This window comes from Telmatherina bonti, assembly GCF_933228915.1.
Source record: "Telmatherina bonti genome assembly, chromosome: 7".
Classification (NCBI taxonomy): Eukaryota; Metazoa; Chordata; class Actinopteri; order Atheriniformes; family Telmatherinidae; genus Telmatherina; species Telmatherina bonti.
The window spans coordinates 666,489-692,374 of NC_136625.1; the positions used below are offsets into that span (position 1 = coordinate 666,489).

General features: G+C 53.0%; 1 protein-coding gene across 1 annotated transcript in view; it reads left to right on the forward strand.

Moving 5' to 3' along the window:
• LOC306758067 (uncharacterized protein) overlaps window positions 1-25,886 on the forward strand; it is a gene marked incomplete at both ends in the record, with an annotated part of 145,945 nt that overhangs the window by 100,986 nt on the left and 19,073 nt on the right. Inside the window, 9 exons of the mRNA XM_079243283.1 lie at window positions 5,941-6,123; window positions 6,202-6,378; window positions 6,446-6,544; window positions 9,731-9,820; window positions 9,896-9,983; window positions 10,185-10,303; window positions 10,660-10,773; window positions 12,891-12,957; window positions 13,027-13,117. Of these exons, the coding sequence (XP_079099409.1) occupies window positions 5,941-6,123; window positions 6,202-6,378; window positions 6,446-6,544; window positions 9,731-9,820; window positions 9,896-9,983; window positions 10,185-10,303; window positions 10,660-10,773; window positions 12,891-12,957; window positions 13,027-13,117 (1,028 nt within the window). The remainder of the gene's footprint in view (window positions 1-5,940; window positions 6,124-6,201; window positions 6,379-6,445; window positions 6,545-9,730; window positions 9,821-9,895; window positions 9,984-10,184; window positions 10,304-10,659; window positions 10,774-12,890; window positions 12,958-13,026; window positions 13,118-25,886) is intronic.

Below are 25,886 nucleotides of genomic sequence, written 5' to 3' on the forward strand. Positions count from 1 at the left end.
TCCATACCAAAATATTTCTATATCATGTATAGTCGGAGTTCAGAACACTTATTGGCCTCTAAGATTTACACTCTTCTGTCCTTTCCCTCCTTTGGTTCCACCAATATGAAGGCCTCTTTCCAGGAGGGGGGTACAGGTCCTCCTTTCAGGACATAGTTAAAGCTAGTTTCCAACAACGGTCAAAGGCTTTTCCTCATGGTTTTGCACCATTCAGGAAGGAACCCGTCAGTACCAGGAGATTTATTCGACTTAAGGAAGAAGAAATTTCCGTATCACTTTCCTCTCGAGTTATGAACAAAGTTAACTTATTACTTGCATCTCTAATGAAGGCAGACCTAAAGAGTTCAAGAAGTCAGTTATCACATTTTCATCAACCTTTGCAGACTGGTTATATAATGATTTATAGTATGTTTCAAATACTCTTTTAATTTTATCCAAAGCAGTCCCCACTTTGTTGGTAGTAGGGTCTTTAATTTTATAAATGGTATTTTCAGATTGTTGTCTGGTTCAACAGGCTAAAAGTTTGTCTGCTATCCTGTAGTTGTGATAAATATTGTGTTTTCTTTTTAAGCATGGAAGACTGAGCAATTATTTCCCCTCTTTGGACAGCTTTAGCCGCATCCCATACAATATTCAGGTTTGATCTCTCCATTATTATTGTCCTGTAAATACAAGTTAGAAATGGTTGTCAAATGGGATCATTCACCATTCCAGTATTTAGTCTCCACAGTCTTTCTTTGTCTCCCATCCAAATGAAATGTCAAGTAAACTCCCGAGTGGTCAGAAAAATCTCTGTGGCCTATTCTACTATTTCTCATGCTATTTAAATCCTTGTTTCATCCAGGAGTCTATCCTGGAGTAAACTGTGTGTCTATCTGAAGGAAAGGTAAATCCTGGTGCTGATCTGTTGATAGACCGCCACACATCGATAAATCCTAATTCTCTACTGTGATACCTTTTCTGCCACTATTAATTGAATCTAGTTCATTTTAGCAGCAAATCTCCTGTGCAAATAAGAGATCCCAGAGTTTCTGTGCAATCAAATCAAAAACCTTTTTGAAAACAACTTGTAATGCTCTCAAGGGATGCATAGACATTCAATAATTTTGGTCTATTTTACCTTTTACCAAGATAAATCTACATTCCTTATCTCTGATACTACAGACATGTTCAAATTTGATTCTATGTGAGATCAGGATAGCCACTCCTTGTTTTTACCACCTCTATGAGATGAATAAAATGTTTGCCCAAAACCCATTTTCTTTCATTTATCATGTTCTGCAGTTGAGATGTGTTTCCTGCCCATATGCTTTGTCTACCTTCTCCTTTTTAATTTCAAAGTTTACTCCTTTTTATGGGATTATTCAGCCCATTTACATTCAGTGACAGTATGTTATAGTAAATATAAAGCATCAATTCAACGTGTAAAATATAACATATTCACCTCAGACCTTAAAACATAATAACATGGGCTTCCACTGAAAAGGACGTAATACAGTCCTTTGGTAGTAAATGGACTGGCCACAAGGTGGAGCCCCTCATCAAGTTAATGGAAACATTACAGCAAAAGAAAAACTAAATCTTAAGACACTATTAAAATGAACAAGTTGGCTCTCTATCCACGTCCATAGGCACTAACCTATAATAATATGAATTGAAAAAATGGTATAAAAGTCATAATCCACACAGACAAATGATCTGAATTCTAAAGTTACGATGAAACAATCTCACCGCACTGTTTTCCGTTCATTCCTCCATTGGTGTATTTCCTTCCTGTCTGGTCGGATTCTCCCGGACATGCTGTTGAAAGTCATCTCTGCCATGTGTCTCCCACGGTAGCAGCTGCCTTAGCGTTTCCTCTGTTATTTTATTGGTTCAAGTCCATGTGATGATCTTCTCCCTGAGCATTCCAAGCTTTCGCAGATCCTCAGCGGCCAGGGTCATAGGGAACGCTGCCTGGCGTATAAAAAAACACGCATCCTGTGAAGAGGTGTCTGAAATCGTATCCTATCTTCTTTCAGAATTTTCTTTATGGGGATGTATTCCCGTCTTCTTTTCTGTACTTCAGGACGTAGTCATGGTCAAAGTACATCTGCTTATTTCTGATGTGCACCCCCTTTTTCCATGCAGCCTGGAGGATCTCTTGCTTCACAGAAAACCGGAGTTCGGTGGAATGCTTGGAGGTGGTTAAGGTCCTGTTGCGCGGTGAGCACGCTCCATGCCGAGGGCACGGTCGGGGCTGATATCCTCACTCAACCAACTCTTAAGAGAGAGAGCCATCCAGGTTCATTACAAAACCGGAAAATTTAGCTCTGAGTTTTTCAGATCTAACGAGAATTACTTCAGTCTTATCTGAGTTTAAGAGGAGAAAATTTCTAGACATCCAAGTCTTTATGTCTATGAGACAATTTTGTAGCCTATTGGGCTGATTTGTTTCATCTGGTTTAAAGGATAAGTATATCTGAGTATCATCTGCATAACGATGAAAGTTTATTCCATGCTGTCTAATAATTTTGCCTAAAGGGAGCATATATAGCGTGAAGAGTACTGGTCCAAGTACAGAACCTTGAGGAACTCCATGACTTACTGTAGTTTGGGAGGAGGACTTGTCATTTACATGAACAAACTGAAGTCTATCAGATAAATATGATTTAAACCAGCTTAACGCTGTACCTGTCATTCCAATCACCTGTTCTAGTCTCTGTAACAGAATGTTATGATCGACTGTATCAAATGCAGCACTAAGATCAAGCAAGATAAGTACGGACACAAGTCCTTTGTCTGAGGCCATAAGAAGGTCATTAGTAACTTTCACCAATGCTGTCTCAGTGCTATGATGAGCTCTAAATCCTGACTGAAACTCCTCGCATAAATTATTTCTGCTCAGGTGGGCATGTAGCTGAGCTGAAACTATTTTCTCCAGAATTTTGGACATAAACGGGAGGTTAGATATAGGTCTATAATTTGCTATCACCTCTGGATCCAGAGATTGCTTTTTAAGTAAAGGCTTGATTACAGCAGTTTTAAATGATTGTGGTACATATCCTGTCACTAAAGACATATTGATAAGATTTAGTAGTGATGTATTAATTAAAGGGAAAATGTCCTTAAAGAGGCTCGTTGGGAGAGGGTCTAAGATACAGGTGGATGGTTTAGATGAAGCTATTATTTTAGTTAATTCAGAGGGTTGGACAGGACAGAAACTATTTAGACACAAGTCAGATCCTGGTTCTAAGGATGCTTCGGAGACCACAACAGGCTCAACATTATAGGTAGAAGGAAGAATATTGTGAATTTGATCTCTAATAGTATCAATTTTATTCCTGAAAAAATACATGAAATCATCACAGCTAAGTGAGAAAGGAATACATGGCTCCACAGCGCTCCGGCTCCTAGTAAGCCTGGCTACAGTGCTGAAAAGAAACCGAGGGTTGTTTTTGTTTTCCTCTATCAATGATGAATAATAAGCTGTTCTTGCCGTACGTAAGGCTTTTTTGTATACAATTAAACTTTCTTTCCAGGTTAAGTGAGACTCCTCTAGTCCTGATGAACGCCATCTGTTTTCCAAACGCCTTGACGCCTGTTTTAGAGCTCGAAGCTGGGAATTAAACCAGGGAGCCTTCATAATCTTACCTAATTTCTTCTTCTTTAGGGGGGCAACATTATCCAAGGTTGTACACATTGAAGCTGAACACTTGGTTTTATGCATGAATCTACAAAAGCAAGCTTACTGAACTACTCTAACTATGCAGAATATATAACTTGTACAACATAAAAGAAGCTTAATAAATGAGTAACATCTTGAAACAGGATCCCACCACAATACCAGATGTTAGAACCAGATCAAGAGTATGACCATGAGAGTGAGTGGCTCCATGGACATTTTGTGAAAACCCAATTGAGTTTAGAATAGAGCTAAAGGAAATGTTTAAACTATCATTTTCATGGTCAACATGAATATTAAAATCACCTAGTACAATGACCTTATCAGTAGTCAGCACTAACTCAGACAAGAGATCAGAGAATTCGGTCAGAAACTCGGAGTAAGGTCCAGGTGGGCGATACACTAATGCTAAAAGGAGCGGTTTCTCTCAATTCCATTTTGGATGAGATAAATTTAATGTCAGGAATTCAAAGGATTTATAGTTAGTTTTGTGCTTAGGACTAATTAATAATTCTGACTGAAAAATAGCTGCAACACCTCCTCCTCTGCCTGTAGTTCTAGGAATGTGAAAGTTTAAATAGTTAGCTGGCGTAGCTTCATTAATACTAACATAATCCTCTTGCTGTAACCAGGTTTCCGTAAGACAGAATAAATCAATGTGGTGATCACCTATCAAGTCATTGACTAATAAAGACTTATTTGGGAGGGATCTGATATTCAGTAGGCCACACTTTATTGTCTTATTTTCAGATTTTATTAGATCCATTGTTTTTATTTTTATGAGGTTTTCACGATTAACCCCAGAAGTGTTTTTGTGTTGTTTAATTCTTACTGCTGGGAAGTTGTATAAGGTCGGAATGGGGTTTTGGGTGGGCGGCGGCAGGTGGGAAGCTGCAGAAAAGTGTGTAGGACTACAATTCTGCCTCCTGGTCCCAACCCTGAGTTGTCAATTTAGCTGACTAATAAAAGAGTCCATATTGCTAGATAAGAGAGCGGCTCCATCCAACGTGGGATGGATGCCATCTCTCCTAATAAGACCAGGCTTTCCCCAAAAAGCGCTCCAATTATCTATAAAACCCACGTTGTTATCGGGACACCACCTAGACAACCAGCGGTTGAAGGATGACATGCGGCTAAACATGTCATCGCTGATTAAATTTGGCAAGGGACCAGAGAAAACTACGGAGTCCGACATGCTCTTGGCAAAGTTACACACCGAAGCAACATTCATTTTAGTGACCTCCGATTGGCGTAACCGGGTGTCGTTACCGCCGACGTGAATTACAATCTTACGGTATTTACGTTTAGCCTTAGCCAGCAGTTTCAGATACGATTCGACGTCGCCCGCTCTGGCCCCAGGAATGCATTTGACTATGGTCCCCGGTGTCTCTAGAGCCACGTTTCTGACTATGGAACTACCTATTATCAGGGTTTCTGCCTCAGCGGGTGTGTCGCCGAGCGGGGAAAATCTGTTAGAAACGTGAACAGGTCGGTGGTGGCCAGTGGGTTTTGGTTTGGGGCTACGCTTCCGCCTGACCGTCGTCCAGCCCGCCTCGGCTCCCGGCTGCGCGGGAACTGCTGAGGGACCGCTAGGTGGGCTAGCTGCCCTGGCTGGTAGCTCCGCACTGGCTAATGGGGGCTTGCTGACTAACTGCTTCCCTAACTGAGTGCGGAGCTGGGCTTCTAACTCACAGAGCCTCGCCTCCAAGGCTGCCATGCTGCTACACTTAATACACCTACCGTTATCACTAAAGGAGGCGGAGGAGTAGCTAAACATCAGACACACCGAGCAAGAAAAGGCAGGGGACCGGGGTGTGGGAAGAGAGCTAGCAGCCATGCTAAAACCGAGTGCTTGAGCTGTTTAAGTCAGTAAACAGAAAGCCAAAGATCCCGAAAATAAATGCAATATATAGAACAGTGGTTTGGGAAGATATTGTGCGCTAAAGTGAGTGGTTGGTTAACAATAGATAGAAGTTAGAAAGAAGTTAAAGGAGCCAACGGCTTGTAGCAATCCGCAGTGACACACGCTAGGCAAACAGGAAATGACACAATACGTTACCGCAACGTCAGCATATCTGAGACAAAAATTATTGAAACTATACTTCGTACAGCTCGGAACGAGAAATTAATTTTACTTTACATTTTAACATAATGTTCTGCAGGTAAAAAAAAAAAGAAAAACATAAAAACACACGGATGAAAGTGGTTCACGCCAACTAAAAATCAACAATGGACATTCAGAAGACAAGCGTCTCAGTCCTCATGCCGTCTCTCAGGTCGCAGCCCGGCTTCCTCCAGACCAGGTAGCGCTGTTCCAGGCTCTGATGAGGACGGAGGGGAGGAGCTTTAACGCGGATGATGTCATTGAGGCAGTCCAGCTCAACAGAGACTATCAGTCTGCTCTCAGGTTCCTGTCCCACACCTGTCCCATCTGTCAGGATCAGGTGTCCTTCAGTAAGGTGAGACGGAAGTCAGCCTATCAGGGCACAGCCTGCTGCTCGTGTGTTTACCGTCCCGTCCTTCCTGTTACATCACAGATCATCACGATGACCCACTGTTCCTGCTTCCTGTGTCAGACGTGTTTCGCCGCGTTTTTCTCCGTCACCATCAGAGAGCGGAGCATCGATCAGCTGGTCTGTCCGCAGTGTGGTCAACCAGAGGTCAAGGGGGCGCTGGAGGACTCCATGGACTACTTCAGTCTGCTGGACACACAGGTGGGCTGCCCCCCCCTCAGTACCCTGCTTGTGGTGGGGGTCCAGGTCTCATTGTCGTCTGTTTCAGATCCGCCATTTCCTGCCGTCCCAGATCCACGATCTCTTCCAGAGGAAACTCAGAGACCGAGCCCTGAGGGACATGTCCAACTTCTGCTGGTGTGCTCACGTAAGTCCCTCTGAGACCCAGTCCCTCTGAGACCCGGTCCCTCTGAGACCAGGACCTCTGAGACCAAGTCCCTCTGAGACCAAGTCCCTCTGAGACCCGGTCCCTCTGAGACCAAGTCCCTCTGAGACCCGGTCCCTCTGAGACCCGGTCCCTCTGAGACCAGGACCTCTGAGACCAGGACCTCTGAGACCAGGACCTCTGAGACCAAGTCCCTCTGAGACCCGGTCCCTCTGAGACCAAGTCCCTCTGAGACCCGGTCCCTCTGAGACCAAGTCCCTCTGAGACCCGGTCCCTCTGAGACCAAGTCCCTCTGAGACCCGGTCCCTCTGAGACCAGGACCTCTGAGACCAAGTCCCTCTGAGACCAGGACCTCTGAGACCCGGTCCCTCTGAGACCCGGTCCCTCTGAGACCCGGTCCCTCTGAGACCAAGTCCCTCTGAGACCCGGTCCCTCTGAGACCAAGTCCCTCTGAGACCCGGTCCCTCTGAGACCAGGACCTCTGAGACCAAGTCCCTCTGAGACCAGGACCTCTGAGACCCGGTCCCTCTGAGACCCGGTCCCTCTGAGACCAAGTCCCTCTGAGACCCGGTCCCTCTGAGACCCGGTCCCTCTGAGACCAGGACCTCTGAGACCAAGTCCCTCTGAGACCAGGACCTCTGAGACCCGGTCCCTCTGAGACCCGGTCCCTCTGAGACCAGGACCCGGTCGTCTGAGACCAGGACCCGGTCCCTCTGAGACCAGGACCCAGACCAGGACTTTGATGCTGTTGCACTGATAAGAATCGAGCACCGTACAAACAGAAAACACTGAACCGGCAACATGGTCAGAAACCTGGAGATCCATGATGAGCTGTCGAAACAAAGCCAATGATCTGTGTGAGAACCGCATCTATTCTATTCTATTCTACAGTCATTTAGACGCTTTTATCCAAAGTGTTTTAGATAAGAGTGAGAACAACACAAGCAGGAAGTCAGACAGGAGAGGACACGGTAAGACTGGTGGACTGTCCAGGTGGACGCAGGTCCTTCCGTGAAGCTTCAGGCTTTTCTTCCCTCTCAGATGATGACTTCTGTTTGCTGTGGAAACAGAGTCTTAGTCTTGGAAAACTTACAGATCCTCCTCTACAGTTCAGGCCAAATCTCTTTTCCACTGAGAAAGGCAATGAATTTTCCAACATTTTCTGTGAAATGATGAATGCCACACAGTCAACAAGAAAAATGTTCAAAATATAGAAATAACTGATGTTATGTCACAGTTTAATATGACTGACTTGAAATTCCTACTGGAAATAGTTTGGCGTTTAACGCTAACAACATGCTGTCTGGACATGATACCATCTGACTTTTATTTCATATGAACTTTTCATTGAGAATACATTATACATTATTTATGCATTCGTAATTTTTAACATACAGTTTTGGAACAATGAACATGGGTGGCGGGGAGCCAGGTTATCTCTACATTACTTATGTGAGTATTTTAGTGGAACACCCTGTAAAGCAGCAGTGCTTACAGAAATATCTAACTGGCTGAAAGAATTCTCACCACTTGGACCATATTTTGTAGAAAGTGTCCATTTGCACTTTAAGGAAAGGGACAGTTTTTCCATGGTAAGGATCTCTTGTACAACGTCGATCTAGTCCTCAGTTGTTGGTGGCTCAGGATTTATCAATCTCTTGTAAGGGATGTTTAAAAGTTTCTTATCTCTAGAGGTCAATCTACCCACAAGTATGTTACATAGGTATGTTAATTAGGTATGTTACACAGGTATGTTACATGGGTATATTACAATGGTATGTTACAAAGGTATGTTACATAGCTAATGTAACTCAGGTATGTTACACAGCTATGTTACTTAGGTATGTTACTCAGATGAGTTACACAGGTGTGTTACATGGATATGCTACACAGGTAAGTTACTTAGGTATGTTACACAGCTATGCTACTTAGGTATGTTACACAGGTATGTTACACAGCTATGCTACTTAGGTATGTTACACAGGTATGTTACACAGCTATGCTACTTAGGTGTGTTACACAGCTATGCTACTTAGGTATGTTACACAGGTATGTTACACAGCTATGCTACTTAGGTATGTTACTCAGATGAGTTACACAGGTGTGTTACATGGATATGCTACACAGGTAAGTTACTTAGGTATGTTACACAGCTATGTTACACAGGTTTGATTCAACGGGTATGTTACTCAGGTAAGTTACACAGGTATGTTACACAGCTATGCTACTTAGGTATGTTACACAGGTATGTTACACAGCTATGCTACTTAGGTATGTTACACAGCTATGCTACTTAGGTATGTTACACAGGTATGTTACACAGCTATGCTACTTAGGTATGTTACACAGGTATGTTACATAGCTATGCTACTTAGGTGTGTTACACAGCTATGCTACTTAGGTATGTTACACAGGTATATTGCACAGCTATCTTACACAGGTATGTTACACAGCTAGGTTACTCAGGTATGGTACACAGATACAAGGCCTGATCTCTGATCTGGATTCTGGACTTTGGTCTGAACTCTGGTCTGGCCTCTTATCTAGAATCTGGTTTGTTTTCTGCACTCTGGTCTGGACTCTGATCCGGACTTTGGTTTGGTCTCTAGGCTGGACTCTAGTCTTGTCTAGACTCTGGTCTGGTCTCTCGTCTGGACTCTGGTCTCTGATCTGGACTGGTCTGGTTTCTGGAGTCTGGTGTGGTTTCTAGACTCAAGGTCTTTGGTATGGACTCTCATCTGGCTTCTGGTCTGGTTTCTGGACTTTGGTCTAAACTTTGTTCTGGTTTCTGGACTCAAGTATGGACTCTCGCCTGGACTCTGTTCTTTGGTCTGGACTCTGGTCTGGACTCTGGTCCTGGTCCAGGTCTCGGCCAGATGGACTGGGTGGGGGACTGACATCGGGTCCAGGTCTCGGCCAGATGGACTGGGTGGGGGACTGACATCGGGTCCAGGTCTCGGCCAGATGGACTGGGTGGGGGACTGACATCGGGTCCAGGTCTCGGCCAGATGGACTGGGTGGGGGACTGACATCGGGTCCAGGTCTCGGCCAGATGGACTGGGTGGGGGACTGACATCGGGTCCAGGTCTCGGCCAGATGGACTGGGTGGGGGACTGACATCGGGTCCAGGTCTCGGCCAGGACTTTGACAGGATCTTGTGTGTTCCAGTGTTCGTTCGGGATGCTCCATGAGGTAGACCGGTTGAGGATGGACTGTCCCAGCTGTAAGAAGAGCACCTGCTCAGGGTGCAGATCACCTGTAAGACCCCTCCACACTCAGAGAACCTGTTGTCACCTGAGACCAGAACCTGATCTCGGTCTATGTCTTCTGCAGTGGGACCCCCGGCATCAGGGACTGTCCTGTGAGCAGTTCTGGCAGCAGCAGAACCGATCCAGACTCGGCGCACTGAGCAACAGCATCGGTACCTTCGGTTACCTTCAATGTCTGAACCTGGTCCTGAAGAGTTCTCAAAGACCCTGGTCACCCATGGCCACCTTTCCTCTGCAGGATCCCAACAAAACCCAGTCCTGATAGGAAAACCATCTGGTTCTAAGGAAAACCCGGTTCCTGCAGTGGAAAGGGTCCTAGACTGTGTCTAAAGTGGTCTTTCTCTGGTCCTCAGTGTGTCCCAACTGCCAGTGTGTCTTCGGTCTGTCCAGAGGAGGATGTCTCCACTTCACCTGCAGTCAGTGTGGACACGAGTTCTGCGGCGGCTGCAGGCGGCGCTTCGCTCTGGGATCGGTAAGTCTGTCTCTGGTCCACAGGACCAGGTCTGACCCAGGACCAGAACCAGGTCTGACCCAGGACCAGAACCAGGTCTGACCTACAACCAGAACAAGGTCTGACCCAGGACCAGAACCAGGTCTGACCTACAACCAGAACAAGGTCTGACCCAGGACCAGAACAAGGTCTGACCCAGGACCAGAACCAGGACTGACCCAGGACCAGAGCCAGGTCTGACCTACAACCAGAACCAGGACTGACCCAGGACCAGAACCAGGACTGACCCAGGACCAGAACCAGGTCTGACCCAGGACCAGAACTCTTTCTGACCCCCCTGGTCCAGCTCCTCCAACTGGCTCTCTTGTCGTCTCCAGTCCTGCAGCGTCTCGGCTGAGTGTGGGACTAAAGGTCTTCATGCGCACCATCCCCGGGACTGCCTGTACCACCTGCGAGACTGGACTGTGACGCGTCTACACCTGTTGTTACAGGTGAGGAACACCTGAAGCTGCAGACCAGGAACACCTGAAGCTGCAGACCAGGAGCACCTGAAGCTGCAGACCAGGAACACCTGACGCTGCAGACCAGGAACACCTGACGCTGCAGACCAGGAACACCTGAAGCTGCAGACCAGGAACACCTGAAGCTGCAGACCAGGAACACCTGAAGCTGCAGACCAGGAACACCTGACGCTGCAGACCAGGAACACCTGACGCTGCAGACCAGGAGCACCTGACGCTGCAGACCAGGAACACCTGACGCTGCAGACCAGGAACACCTGAAGCTGCAGACCAGGAACACCTGAAGCTGCAGACCAGGAACACCTGAAGCTGCAGACCAGGAACACCTGAAGCTGCAGACCAGGAACACCTGAAGCTGCAGACCAGGAACACCTGAAGCTGCAGACCAGGAACACCTGACGCTGCAGACCAGGAACACCTGAAGCTGCAGACCAGGAACACCTGAAGCTGCAGACCAGGAACACCTGAAGCTGCAGACCAGGAACACCTGAAGCTGCAGACCAGGAACACCTGAAGCTGCAGACCAGGAACACCTGACGCTGCAGACCAGGAACACCTGAAGCTGCAGACCAGGAACACCTGAAGCTGCAGACCAGGAACACCTGAAGCTGCAGACCAGGAACACCTGACGCTGCAGACCAGGAACACCTGAAGCTGCAGACCAGGAACACCTGAAGCTGCAGACCAGGAACACCTGAAGCTGCAGACCAGGAACACCTGAAGCTGCAGACCAGGAACACCTGAAGCTGCAGACCAGGAACACCTGACGCTGCAGACCAGGAACACCTGAAGCTGCAGACCAGGAACACCTGAAGCTGCAGACCAGGAACACCTGAAGCTGCAGACCAGGAACACCTGAAGCTGCAGACCAGGAACACCTGAAGCTGCAGACCAGGAGCACCTGACGCTGCAGACCAGGAACACCTGACGCTGCAGACCAGGAACACCTGACGCTGCAGACCAGGAACACCTGAAGCTGCAGACCAGGAACACCTGAAGCTGCAGACCAGGAACACCTGACGCTGCAGACCAGGAACACCTGACGCTGCAGACCAGGAACACCTGAAGCTGCAGACCAGGAACACCTGAAGCTGCAGACCAGGAACACCTGAAGCTGCAGACCAGGAACACCTGAAGCTGCAGACCAGGAACACCTGAAGCTGCAGACCAGGAACACCTGAAGCTGCAGACCAGGAACACCTGAAGCTGCAGACCAGGAACACCTGAAGCTGCAGACCAGGAACACCTGACGCTGCAGACCAGGAACACCTGAAGCTGCAGACCAGGAACACCTGAAGCTGCAGACCAGGAACACCTGAAGCTGCAGACCAGGAACACCTGAAGCTGCAGACCAGGAACACCTGAAGCTGCAGACCAGGAACACCTGAAGCTGCAGACCAGGAACACCTGAAGCTGCAGACCAGGAACACCTGAAGCTGCAGACCAGGAACACCTGACGCTGCAGACCAGGAACACCTGAAGCTGCAGACCAGGAACACCTGAAGCTGCAGACCAGGAACACCTGAAGCTGCAGACCAGGAACACCTGAAGCTGCAGACCAGGAACACCTGAAGCTGCAGACCAGGAACACCTGACGCTGCAGACCAGGAACACCTGAAGCTGCAGACCAGGAACACCTGAAGCTGCAGACCAGGAACACCTGACGCTGCAGACCAGGAACACCTGAAGCTGCAGACCAGGAACACCTGAAGCTGCAGACCAGGAACACCTGAAGCTGCAGACCAGGAACACCTGAAGCTGCAGACCAGGAACACCTGAAGCTGCAGACCAGGAACACCTGAAGCTGCAGACCAGGAACACCTGAAGCTGCAGACCAGGAACACCTGAAGCTGCAGACCAGGAACACCTGACGCTGCAGACCAGGAACACCTGACGCTGCAGACCAGGAACACCTGAAGCTGCAGACCAGGAACACCTGAAGCTGCAGACCAGGAACACCTGAAGCTGCAGACCAGGAACACCTGACGCTGCAGACCAGGAACACCTGACGCTGCAGACCAGGAACACCTGAAGCTGCAGACCAGGAACACCTGACGCTCAGGTCTGATCTGCATCGTCTGTCTCAGCATTACAGAGTCTGTCCCACCTGGATGGAACCGGCCAATGGCAGCTCGCCTGACAGCCGTCAGACAGGTGAGTTCTCCATGCAGGTGGACCCACGTCCTCCTGGTGAGTTTGACAGGTGTGTCCACGTTTCAACAGCGTGTCCTGTGCTGGAACAAAGAGATGACGGGGGAAGAGTAGACGAGGCGTGTGGACGACCTGTCCTACCAGAGTACAGAGGATACTGCCAGTAAGAACACCTGTCCCAGTCCTGTCCCAGTCCAGTCCCAGTCCTGTCCCAGTCCTGTCCCAGTCCTGTCCCAGTTCAGTCTCAGTCCTGTCCCAGTTCTGTCCCAGTCCTGTCCCAGTCCTGTCCCAGTTCTGTCCCAGTCCTGTCCCAGTTCTGTCCCAGTCCTGTCCCAGTCCTGTCCCAGTTCAGTCTCAGTCCTGTCCCAGTTCTGTCCCAGTCCTGTCCCAGTCCTGTCCCAGTTCTGTCCCAGTTCTGTCCCAGTCCTGTCCCAGTCCTGTCCCAGTTCTGTCCCAGTCCTGTCCCAGTCCTGTCCCAGTCCTGTCCCAGTTCTGTCCCAGTCCAGTCCCAGTCCTGTCCCAGTTCAGTCCCAGTCCTGTCCCAGTCCTGTCCCAGTCCTGTCCCAGTTCTGTCCCAGTCCTGTCCCAGTCCTGTCCCAGTTCTGTCCCAGTTCTGTCCCAGTCCAGTCCCAGTCCTGTCCCAGTTCAGTCCCAGTCCTGTCCCAGTCCTGTCCCAGTCCTGTCCCAGTTCTGTCCCAGTCCTGTCCCAGTCCTGTCCCAGTTCTGTCCCAGTTCAGTCCCAGTCCTGTCCCAGTCCTGTCCCAGTTCTGTCCCAGTCCTGTCCCAGTCCTGTCCCAGTCCAGTCCCAGTCCTGTCCCAGTTCTGTCCCAGTCCTGTCCCAGTTCTGTCCCAGTCCAGTCGCAGTCCTGTCCCAGTTCTGTCCCAGTCCTGTCCCAGTCCTGTCCCAGTTCTGTCCCAGTCCTGTCCCAGTTCTGTCCCAGTCCTGTCCCAGTCCAGTCCCAGTCCTGTCCCGGTCCTGTCCCAGTTCAGTCCCAGTCCTGTCCCAGTCCTGTCCCAGTCCTGTCCCAGTTCTGTCCCAGTCCTATCCCAGTCCTGTCCCAGTCCTGTCCCAGTTCAGTCCCAGTCCAGTCCCAGTTCAGTCCCAGTCCTGTCCCAATCCTGTCACAGTTCTGTCCCAGTCCTGTCCCAGTCCTGTCCCAGTTCAGTCCCAGTCCTGTCCCAGTCCTGTCCCAGTTCTGTCCCAGTCCAGTCCCAGTCCTGTCCCAATCCTGTCCCAGTCCTGTCCCAGTCCAGTCCCAGTTCAGTCCCAGTTCAGTCCCAGTCCTGTCCCAATCCTGTCCCAGTTCTGTCCCAGTCCTGTCCCAGTCCTGTCCCAGTTCTGTCCCAGTCCAGTCCCAGTCCTGTCCCAGTCCTGTCCCAGTTCAGTCCCAGTCCTGTCCCAATCCTGTCCCAGTTCTGTCCCAGTCCTGTCCCAGTCCTGTCCCAGTTCTGTCCCAGTCCAGTCCCAGTCCTGTCCCAGTCCTGTCCCAGTTCTGTCCCAGTCCTGTCCCAGTCCTGTCCCAGTCCTGTCCCAGTTCAGTCCCAGTCCTGTCCCAGTCCTGTCCCAGTTCTGTCCCAGTCCTGTCCCAGTCCTGTCCCAGTTCTGTCCCAGTTCTGTCCCAGTCCAGTCCCAGTCCTGTCCCAGTCCTGTCCCAATCCTGTCCCAGTCCTGTCCCAGTCCCTTCCCAGTTCTGTCCCAGTCCTGTCCCAGTCCTGTCCCAGTCCTGTCCCAGTTCTGTCCCAGTCCTGTCCCAGTTCAGTCCCAGTCCTGTCCCAGTCCTGTCCCAGTTCAGTCCCAGTCCTGTCCCAGTCCTGTCCCAGTTCTGTCCCAGTCCTGTCCCAGTCCTGTCCCAGTTCTGTCCCAGTCCAGTCGCAGTCCTGTCCCAGTTCTGTCCCAGTTCTGTCCCAGTCCAGTTGCAGTCCTGTCCCAGTTTAGTCCCAGTCCTGTCCCAGTCCTGTCCCAGTTCTGTCCCAGTTCTGTCCCAGTCCAGTCGCAGTCCTGTCCCAGTTCTGTCCCAGTTCTGTCCCAGTCCAGTCCCAGTCCTGTCCCAGTTCAGTCCCAGTCCTGTCCCAGTCCAGTCCCAGTTCAGTTACAGTCCTGTCCCAGTTCTGTCCCAGTCCAGTCCCAGTCCTGTCCCAGTTCAGTTACAGTCCTGTCCCAGTCCAGTCCCAGTTCTGTCCCAGTCCTGTCCCAGTCCAGTCCCAGTCCTGTCCCAGTCCTGTCCCAGTCCTGTCCCAGTTCAGTCCCAGTCCTGTCCCAGTCCAGTCCCAGTTCAGTCCCAGTCCTGTCCCAGTTCTGTCCCAGTTCAGTCCCAGTCCAGTCCCAGTTCAGTCCCAGTCCAGTCCCAGTTCTTTCCCAGTCCAGTCCCAGTCCTGTCCCAGTTCAGTCCCAGTCCTGTCCCAGTCCAGTCCCAGTCCTGTCCCAGTCCTGTCCCAGTTCAGTCCCAGTTCAGTCCCAGTCCTGTCCCAGTTCTGTCCCAGTCCAGTCCCAGTCCTGTCCCAGTTCAGTCCCAGTCCAGTCCCAGTTCAGTCCCAGTTCTGTCCCAGTCCTGTCCCAGTTCTGTCCCAGTCCTGTCCCAGTTCAGTCCCAGTCCAGTCCCAGTTCTGTCCCAGTTCTGTCCCAGTCCAGTCCCAGTCCTGTCCCAGTCCAGTCCCAGTCCTGTCCCAGTCCAGTCCCAGTTCTGTCCCAGTCCTGTCCCAGTTCAGTCCAAGTTCTGTCCCAGTTCAGTCCCAGTCCTGTCCCAGTCCTGTCCCAGTTCTGTCCCAGTCCTGTCCCAGTTCAGTCCCAGTTCTGTCCCAGTCCTGTCCCAGTTCTGTCCCAGTCCTGTCCCAGTTCTGTCCCAGTCCTGTCCCAGTTCAGTCCCAGTTCAGTCCCAGTCCTGTCCCAGTCCTGTCCCAGTTCTGTCCCAGTCCTGTCCCAATCCTTTCCCAGTCCTGTCCCAGTTCTGTCCCAGTCCTGTCCCAGTCCAGTCCCAGTCCTGTCCCAGTCCTGTCCCAGTTCAGTCCCAGTCCAGTCCCAGTCCAGTCCCAGTCCTGTCCCAGTCCAGTCCCAGTCCTGTCCCAGTCCTGTCCCAGTTCTGTCCCAGTTCAGTCCCAGTCCAGTCCCAGTTCAGTCCCAGTTCTGTCCCAGTTCTGTCCCAGTCCAGTCCCAGTCCAGTCCCAGTCCAGTCCAGGTTCTGTCCCAGTTCTGTCCCAGTCCAGTCCCAGTTCAGTCCCAGTCCAGTCCCAGTTCAGTCCCAGTTCTGTCCCAGTTCTGTCCCAGTCCAGTCCCAGTCCTGTCCCAGTTCAGTCCCAGTTCAGTCCCAGTCCAGTCCCAGTTCAGTCCCAGTTCTGTCCCAGTTCTGTCCCAGTCCAGTCCCAGTTCAGTCCCAGTCCAGTCCCAGTTCAGTCACAGTTCAGTCCCAGTTCTGTCCCAGTTCTGTCCCAGTCCTGTCCCAGTTCAGTCCCAGTCCTGTCCCAGTCCAGTCCCAGTTCTGTCCCAGTCCTGTCCCAGTTCTGTCCCTGTTCTGTCCCAGTTCAGTCCCAGTTCAGTCCCAGTCCAGTCCCAGTTCAGTCACAGTTCAGTCCCAGTTCTGTCCCAGTTCTGTCCCAGTCCTGTCCCAGTTCAGTCCCAGTCCTGTCCCAGTCCAGTCCCAGTTCTGTCCCAGTCCTGTCCCAGTTCAGTCCCAGTTCTGTCCCAGTTCAGTCCCAGTTTAGTCCCAGTCCTGTCCCAGTTCAGTCCCAGTTCAGTCCCAGTCCAGTCCCAGTTCTGTCCCAGTCCAGTCCCAGTTCAGTCCCAGTCCAGTCCCAGTTCAGTCCCAGTTCTGTCCCAGTTCTGTCCCAGTCCAGTCCCAGTCCTGTCCCAGTTCTGTCCCAGTCCTGTCCCAGTTCAGTCCCAGTTCTGTCCCAGTTCAGTCCCAGTTTAGTCCCAGTTCTGTCCCAGTTCAGTCCCAGTTTAGTCCCAGTCCTGTCCCAGTCCTGTCCCAGTTCTGTCCCAGTTCAGTCCCAGTCCTGTCCCAGTTCTGTCCCACTTCAGTCCCAGTCCTGTCCCAGTCCTGTCCCAGTCCAGTCCCAGTTCAGTCCCAGTCCAGTCCCAGTTCAGTCCCAGTCCTGTCCCAGTTCAGTTACAGTCCTGTCCCAGTCCAGTCCCAGTTCTGTCCCAGTCCTGTCCCAGTCCAGTCCCAGTCCTGTCCCAGTCCTGTCCCAGTCCTGTCCCAGTTCAGTCCCAGTCCTGTCCCAGTCCAGTCCCAGTTCAGTCCCAGTCCTGTCCCAGTTCTGTCCCAGTTCAGTCCCAGTCCAGTCCCAGTTCAGTCCCAGTCCAGTCCCAGTTCTTTCCCAGTCCAGTCCCAGTCCTGTCCCAGTTCAGTCCCAGTCCTGTCCCAGTCCAGTCCCAGTCCTGTCCCAGTCCTGTCCCAGTTCAGTCCCAGTTCAGTCCCAGTCCTGTCCCAGTTCTGTCCCAGTCCAGTCCCAGTCCTGTCCCAGTTCAGTCCCAGTCCAGTCCCAGTTCAGTCCCAGTTCTGTCCCAGTCCTGTCCCAGTTCTGTCCCAGTCCTGTCCCAGTTCAGTCCCAGTCCAGTCCCAGTTCTGTCCCAGTTCTGTCCCAGTCCAGTCCCAGTCCTGTCCCAGTTCAGTCCCAGTCCTGTCCCAGTCCAGTCCCAGTTCTGTCCCAGTCCTGTCCCAGTTCAGTCCAAGTTCTGTCCCAGTTCAGTCCCAGTCCTGTCCCAGTCCTGTCCCAGTTCTGTCCCAGTCCTGTCCCAGTTCAGTCCCAGTTCTGTCCCAGTCCTGTCCCAGTTCTGTCCCAGTCCTGTCCCAGTTCTGTCCCAGTCCTGTCCCAGTTCAGTCCCAGTTCAGTCCCAGTCCTGTCCCAGTCCTGTCCCAGTTCTGTCCCAGTCCTGTCCCAATCCTTTCCCAGTCCTGTCCCAGTTCTGTCCCAGTCCTGTCCCAGTCCAGTCCCAGTCCTGTCCCAGTCCTGTCCCAGTTCAGTCCCAGTCCAGTCCCAGTCCAGTCCCAGTCCTGTCCCAGTCCAGTCCCAGTCCTGTCCCAGTCCTGTCCCAGTTCTGTCCCAGTTCAGTCCCAGTCCAGTCCCAGTTCAGTCCCAGTTCTGTCCCAGTTCTGTCCCAGTCCAGTCCCAGTCCAGTCCCAGTCCAGTCCAGGTTCTGTCCCAGTTCTGTCCCAGTCCAGTCCCAGTTCAGTCCCAGTCCAGTCCCAGTTCAGTCCCAGTTCTGTCCCAGTTCTGTCCCAGTCCAGTCCCAGTCCTGTCCCAGTTCAGTCCCAGTTCAGTCCCAGTCCAGTCCCAGTTCAGTCCCAGTTCTGTCCCAGTTCTGTCCCAGTCCAGTCCCAGTTCAGTCCCAGTCCAGTCCCAGTTCAGTCACAGTTCAGTCCCAGTTCTGTCCCAGTTCTGTCCCAGTCCTGTCCCAGTTCAGTCCCAGTCCTGTCCCAGTCCAGTCCCAGTTCTGTCCCAGTCCTGTCCCAGTTCTGTCCCTGTTCTGTCCCAGTTCAGTCCCAGTTCAGTCCCAGTCCAGTCCCAGTTCAGTCACAGTTCAGTCCCAGTTCTGTCCCAGTTCTGTCCCAGTCCTGTCCCAGTTCAGTCCCAGTCCTGTCCCAGTCCAGTCCCAGTTCTGTCCCAGTCCTGTCCCAGTTCAGTCCCAGTTCTGTCCCAGTTCAGTCCCAGTTTAGTCCCAGTCCTGTCCCAGTTCAGTCCCAGTTCAGTCCCAGTCCAGTCCCAGTTCTGTCCCAGTCCAGTCCCAGTTCAGTCCCAGTCCAGTCCCAGTTCAGTCCCAGTTCTGTCCCAGTTCTGTCCCAGTCCAGTCCCAGTCCTGTCCCAGTTCTGTCCCAGTCCTGTCCCAGTTCAGTCCCAGTTCTGTCCCAGTTCAGTCCCAGTTTAGTCCCAGTTCTGTCCCAGTTCAGTCCCAGTTTAGTCCCAGTCCTGTCCCAGTCCTGTCCCAGTTCTGTCCCAGTTCAGTCCCAGTCCTGTCCCAGTTCTGTCCCACTTCAGTCCCAGTCCTGTCCCAGTCCTGTCCCAGTCCAGTCCCAGTTCAGTCCCAGTCCAGTCCCAGTTCATTCCCAGTCCTGTCCCAGTTCAGTCCCAGTCCAGTCCCAGTTCTGTCCCAGTTCAGTCTCAGTCCTGTCCCAGTCCTGTCCCAGTTCAGTCCCAGTTCAGTCCCAGTTTAGTCCCAGTCCAGTCCCAGTCCTGTCCCAGTCCAGTCCCAGTTCAGTCCCAGTCCTGTCCCAGTCCTGTCCCAGTTCAGTCCCAGTCCTGTCCCAGTCCTGTCCCAGTTCAGTCCCAGTCCAGTCCCAGTTCAGTCCCAGTCCAGTCCCAGTTCAGTCCCAGTCCAGTCCCAGTTCTGTCCCAGTTCAGTCCCAGTTCTGTCCCAGTTCAGTCCCAATTCTATCCCAGTCCAGTACCAGTTCAGTCCCAGTCCTTTCCCAGTCCTGTCCCAGTTCTGTCCCAGTCCTGTCCCAGTCCAGTCCCAGTTCAGTCCCAGTTCTGTCCCAGTTCTGTCCCAGTCCTGTCCCAGTTCAGTCCCAGTTCAGTCCCAGTCCTGTCCCAGTTCAGTCCCAGTCCTGTCCCAGTCCTGTCCCAGTTCTGTCCCAGTCCTGTCCCAGTCCTGTCCCAGTCCTGTCCCAGTTCTGTCCCAGTCCAGTCCCAGTCCTGTCCCAGTCCTGTCCCAGTTCTGTCCCAGTTCTGTCCCAGTCCAGTCGCAGTCCTGTCCCAGTTCTGTCCCAGTTCTGTCCCAGTCCAGTCGCAGTCCTGTCCCAGTTCTGTCCCAGTCCTGTCCCAGTTCTGTCCCAGTTCTGTCCCAGTCCAGTCGCAGTCCTGTCCCAGTTCTGTCCCAGTTCTGTCCCAGTCCAGTCCCAGTCCTGTCCCAGTTCAGTCCCAGTCCTGTCCCAGTCCAGTCCCAGTTCAGTTACAGTCCTGTCCCAGTTCTGTCCCAGTCCAGTCCCAGTCCTGTCCCAGTTCAGTTACAGTCCTGTCCCAGTCCAGTCCCAGTTCTGTCCCAGTCCTGTCCCAGTCCAGTCCCAGTCCTGTCGCAGTCCTGTCCCAGTCCTGTCCCAGTTCAGTCCCAGTCCAGTCCCAGTCCTTTCCCAGTCCAGTCCCAGTTCAGTCCCAGTCCTGTCCCAGTTCTGTCCCAGTTCAGTCCCAGTTCTGTCCCAGTCCAGTCCCAGTCCTGTCCCAGTTCAGTCCCAGTCCTGTCCCAGTCCAGTCCCAGTCCTGTCCCAGTCCTGTCCCAGTTCAGTCCCAGTTCAGTCCCAGTCCTGTCCCAGTTCTGTCCCAGTCCAGTCCCAGTCCTGTCCCAGTTCAGTCCCAGTCCAGTCCCAGTCCAGTCCCAGTTCTGTCCCAGTTCAGTCCCAGTTCTGTCCCAGTCCTGTCCCAGTTCTGTCCCAGTCCTGTCCCAGTTCAGTCCCAGTCCAGTCCCAGTTCTGTCCCAGTTCTGTCCCAGTCCAGTCCCAGTCCTGTCCCAGTTCAGTCCCAGTCCTGTCCCAGTCCAGTCCCAGTTCTGTCCCAGTCCTGTCCCAGTTCAGTCCAAGTTCTGTCCCAATTCAGTCCCAGTCCTGTCCCAGTCCTGTCCCAGTTCTGTCCCAGTCCTGTCCCAGTTCAGTCCCAGTTCTGTCCCAGTCCTGTCCCAGTCCTGTCCCAGTTCTGTCCCAGTCCTGTCCCAGTTCTGTCCCAGTCCTGTCCCAGTTCTGTCCCAGTCCTTTCCCAGTTCAGTACCAGTCCAGTCCCAGTTCAGTCCCAGTTCAGTCCCAGTCCTGTCCCAGTTCTGTCCCAGTCCTGTCCCAATCCTTTCCCAGTCCTGTCCCAGTTCTGTCCCAGTCCTGTCCCAGTCCAGTCCCAGTCCTGTCCCAGTCCTGTCCCAGTCCTGTCCCAGTTCAGTCCCAGTCCAGTCCCAGTCCAGTCCCAGTCCTGTCCCAGTCCTGTCCCAGTTCTGTCCCAGTTCAGTCCCAGTCCAGTCCCAGTTCAGTCCCAGTTCTGTCCCAGTCCAGTCCCAGTCCAGTCCCAGTCCAGTCCAGGTTCTGTCCCAGTCCTGTCCCAGTCCGGTCCCAGTCCTGTCCCAGTCCTGTCCCAGTCCTGTCCCAGTTCAGTCCCAGTCCTGTCCCAGTTCTGTCCCAGTCCAGTCCCAGTCCTGTCCCAGTTCAGTCCCAGTTCAGTCCCAGTCCAGTCCCAGTTCAGTCCCAGTTCTGTCCCAGTTCTGTCCCAGTTCAGTCCCAGTCCAGTCCCAGTTCAGTCACAGTTCAGTCCCAGTTCTGTCCCAGTTCTGTCCCAGTCCTGTCCCAGTTCAGTCCCAGTCCTGTCCCAGTCCAGTCCCAGTTCTGTCCCAGTCCAGTCCCAGTTCTGTCCCAGTCCTGTCCCAGTTCAGTCCCAGTTCTGTCCCAGTTCAGTCCCAGTTTAGTCCCAGTCCTGTCCCAGTTCAGTCCCAGTTCAGTCCCAGTTCAGTCCCAGTCCAGTCCCAGTTCTGTCCCAGTCCAGTCCCAGTTCAGTCCCAGTCCAGTCCCAGTTCAGTCCCAGTTCTGTCCCAGTTCTGTCACAGTCCAGTCCCAGTCCTGTCCCAGTTCTGTCCCAGTCCTGTCCCAGTTCAGTCCCAGTTCTGTCCCAGTTCAGTCCCAGTTTAGTCCCAGTTCTGTCCCAGTTCAGTCCCAGTTTAGTCCCAGTCCTGTCCCAGTTCTGTCCCAGTCCAGTCCCAGTCCTGTCCCAGTTCAGTCCCAGTTCAGTCCCAGTCCAGTCCCAGTTCAGTCCCAGTTCTGTCCCAGTTCTGTCCCAGTTCAGTCCCAGTCCAGTCCCAGTTCAGTCACAGTTCAGTCCCAGTTCTGTCCCAGTTCTGTCCCAGTCCTGTCCCAGTTCAGTCCCAGTCCTGTCCCAGTCCAGTCCCAGTTCTGTCCCAGTCCAGTCCCAGTTCTGTCCCAGTCCAGTCCCAGTTCAGTCCCAGTTCTGTCCCAGTTCAGTCCCAGTTTAGTCCCAGTCCTGTCCCAGTTCAGTCCCAGTTCAGTCCCAGTTCAGTCCCAGTCCAGTCCCAGTTCTGTCCCAGTCCAGTCCCAGTTCAGTCCCAGTCCAGTCCCAGTTCAGTCCCAGTTCTGTCCCAGTTCTGTCCCAGTCCAGTCCCAGTCCTGTCCCAGTTCTGTCCCAGTCCTGTCCCAGTTCAGTCCCAGTTCTGTCCCAGTTCAGTCCCAGTTTAGTCCCAGTTCTGTCCCAGTTCAGTCCCAGTTTAGTCCCAGTCCTGTCCCAGTCCTGTCCCAGTTCTGTCCCAGTTCAGTCCCAGTCCTGTCCCAGTTCTGTCCCACTTCAGTCCCAGTCCTGTCCCAGTCCTGTCCCAGTCCAGTCCCAGTTCTGTCCCAGTCCAGTCCCAGTTCAGTCCCAGTCCTGTCCCAGTTCTGTCCCAGTTCAGTCCCAGTCCAGTCCCAGTTCTGTCCCAGTTCAGTCCCAGTCCTGTCCCAGTCCTGTCCCAGTTCAGTCCCAGTTCAGTCCCAGTTTAGTCCCAGTCCTGTCCCAGTCCTGTCCCAGTCCAGTCCCAGTTCAGTCCCAGTCCTGTCCCAGTCCTGTCCCAGTCCAGTCCCAGTTCAGTCCCAGTCCTGTCCCAGTCCTGTCCCAGTTCAGTCCCAGTCCAGTCCCAGTTCAGTCCCAGTCCAGTCCCAGTTCTGTCCCAGTTCAGTCCCAGTCCTGTCCCAGTTCAGTCCCAGTTCTATCCCAGTCCAGTCCCAGTTCAGTCCCAGTCCTTTCCCAGTCCTGTCCCAGTTCTGTCCCAGTCCTGTCCCAGTCCAGTCCCAGTTCAGTCCCAGTCCTGTCCCAGTCCTGTCCCAGTTCTGTCCCAGTCCTGTCCCAGTCCAGTCCCAGTTCAGTCCCAGTCTTGTCCCAGTTCTGTCCCAGTTCTGTCCCAGTTCAGTCCCAGTCCTGTCCCAGTCCTGTCCCAGTTCTGTCCCAGTTCTGTCCCAGTCCAGTCCCAGTTCAGTCCCAGTCCTGTCCCAGTCCTGTCCCAGTCCAGTCCCAGTCCAGTCCCAGTTCAGTCCCAGTCCTGTCCCAGTTCAGTCCCAGTTCTGTCCCAGTCCTGTCCCAGTCCAGTCCCAGTTCAGTCCCAGTCCTGTCCCAGTTCTGTCCCAGTCCTGTCCCAGTCCAGTCCCAGTTCAGTCCCAGTCCTGTCCCAGTCCTGTCCCAGACAAGTCCCAGTCCAGTCCCAGTCCTGTCCCAGTCCAGTCCCAGTCCAGTCCCAGTTCAGTCCCAGTCCAGTCCCAGTCCAGTCCCAGTTCTTTCCCAGTTCTTTCCCAGTCCAGTCCCAGTCCAGTCCCAGTTCTGTCCCAGTCCAGTCCCAGTTCTGTCCCAGTCCTGTCCCAGTCCTGTCCCAGTTCAGTCCCAGTTCTGTCCCAGTCCTGTCCCAGTTCAGTCCCAGTCCACTCCCAGTCCAGTCCCAGTCCAGACCCAGTCCTGTCCCAGTTCTGTCCCAGTTCAGTCCCAGTCCAGTCCCAGTCCTGTCCCAGTCCTGTCCCAGTTCAGTCCCAGTCCTGTCCCAGTCCAGTCCCAGTTCAGTCCCAGTCCAGTCCCAGTCCAGTCCCAGTCCTGTCCCAGTTCTGTCCCAGTTCTGTCCCAGTCCAGTCCCAGTTCAGTCCCAGTTCTGTCCCAGTTCTGTCCCAGTCCAGTCCCAGTCCAGTCCCAGTCCAGTCCAGGTTCTGTCCCAGTCCTGTCCCAGTCCAGTCCCAGTCCTGTCCCAGTCCTGTCCCAGTTCAGTCCCAGTTCTGTCCCAGTCCAGTCCCAGTCCTGTCCCAGTTCAGTCCCAGTTCAGTCCCAGTCCAGTCCCAGTTCAGTCCCAGTTCTGTCCCAGTTCTGTCCCAGTCCAGTCCCAGTTCAGTCCCATTCCAGTCCCAGTTCAGTCCCAGTTCTGTCCCAGTCCTGTCCCAGTTCAGTCCCAGTCCTGTCCCAGTCCAGTCCCAGTTCTGTCCCAGTCCTGTCCCAGTTCAGTCCCAGTTCTGTCCCAGTTCAGTCCCAGTTTAGTCCCAGTCCTGTCCCAGTTCAGTCCCAGTTCAGTCCCAGTTCAGTCCCAGTCCAGTCCCAGTTCTGTCCCAGTCCAGTCCCAGTTCAGTCCCAGTCCAGTCCCAGTTCAGTCCCAGTTCTGTCCCAGTTCTGTCCCAGTCCAGTCCCAGTCCTGTCCCAGTTCTGTCCCAGTCCTGTCCCAGTCCAGTCCCAGTTCTTTCCCAGTCCTGTCCCAGTTCAGTCCCAGTTCTGTCCCAGTTCAGTCCCAGTTTAGTCCCAGTTCTGTCCCAGTTCAGTCCCAGTTTAGTCCCAGTCCTGTCCCAGTCCTGTCCCAGTTCTGTACCGGTTCAGTCCCAGTCCTGTCCCAGTTCTGTCCCACTTCAGTCCCAGTCCTGTCCCAGTCCTGTCCCAGTCCAGTCCCAGTTCAGTCCCAGTCCAGTCCCAGTTCTGTCCCAGTTCTGTCCCAGTCCAGTCCCAGTTCAGTCCCAGTCCAGTCCCAGTTCAGTCACAGTTCAGTCCCAGTTCTGTCCCAGTTCTGTCCCAGTCCTGTCCCAGTTCAGTCCCAGTCCTGTCCCAGTCCAGTCCCAGTTCTGTCCCAGTCCTGTCCCAGTTCAGTCCCAGTTCTGTCCCAGTTCAGTCCCAGTTTAGTCCCAGTCCTGTCCCAGTTCAGTCCCAGTTCAGTCCCAGTTCAGTCCCAGTCCAGTCCCAGTTCTGTCCCAGTCCAGTCCCAGTTCAGTCCCAGTCCAGTCCCAGTTCAGTCCCAGTTCTGTCCCAGTTCTGTCCCAGTCCTGTCCCAGTCCTTTCCCAGTTCTGTCCCAGTCCTGTCCCAGTTCAGTCCCAGTTCTGTCCCAGTTCAGTCCCAGTTTAGTCCCAGTTCTGTCCCAGTTCAGTCCCAGTTTAGTCCCAGTTCAGTCCCAGTCCTGTCCCAGTTCTGTCCCAGTTCAGTCCCAGTTCTGTCCCACTTCAGTCCCAGTCCTGTCCCAGTCCTGTCCCAGTCCAGTCCCAGTTCAGTCCCAGTCCAGTCCCAGTTCAGTCCCAGTCCTGTCCCAGTTCTGTCCCAGTTCAGTCCCAGTCCAGTCCCAGTTCTGTCCCAGTTCAGTCCCAGTCCTGTCCCAGTCCTGTCCCAGTTCAGTCCCAGTTCAGTCCCAGTTTTGTCCCAGTCCAGTCCCAGTCCTGTCCCAGTCCAGTCCCAGTTCAGTCCCAGTCCTGTCCCAGTCCTGTCCCAGTCCAGTCCCAGTTCAGTCCCAGTCCTGTCCCAGTCCTGTCCCAGTTCAGTCCCAGTCCTGTCCCAGTTCAGTCCCAGTCCAGTCCCAGTTCAGTCCCAGTCCAGTCCCAGTTCTGTCCCAGTTCAGTCCCAGTCCTGTCCCAGTTCAGTCCCAGTTCTATCCCAGTCCTGTCCCAGTTCAGTCCCAGTCCTTTCCCAGTCCTGTCCCAGTTCTGTCCCAGTCCTGTCCCAGTCCAGTCCCAGTTCAGTCCCAGTCCTGTCCCAGTCCTGTCCCAGTTCTGTCCCAGTCCTGTCCCAGTCCAGTCCCAGTTCAGTCCCAGTCTTGTCCCAGTTCTGTCCCAGTTCTGTCCCAGTTCAGTCCCAGTCCAGTCCCAGTTCAGTCCCAGTTCTGTCCCAGTTCTGTCCCAGTCCAGTCCCAGTCCTGTCCCAGTTCTGTCCCAGTCCTGTCCCAGTTCAGTCCCAGTTCTGTCCCAGTTCAGTCCCAGTTTAGTCCCAGTTCTGTCCCAGTTCAGTCCCAGTTTAGTCCCAGTCCTGTCCCAGTCCTGTCCCAGTTCTGTCCCAGTTCAGTCCCAGTCCTGTCCCAGTTCTGTCCCACTTCAGTCCCAGTCCTGTCCCAGTCCTGTCCCAGTCCAGTCCCAGTTCAGTCCCAGTCCAGTCCCAGTTCAGTCCCAGTCCTGTCCCAGTTCAGTCCCAGTCCAGTCCCAGTTCTGTCCCAGTTCAGTCTCAGTCCTGTCCCAGTCCTGTCCCAGTTCAGTCCCAGTTCAGTCCCAGT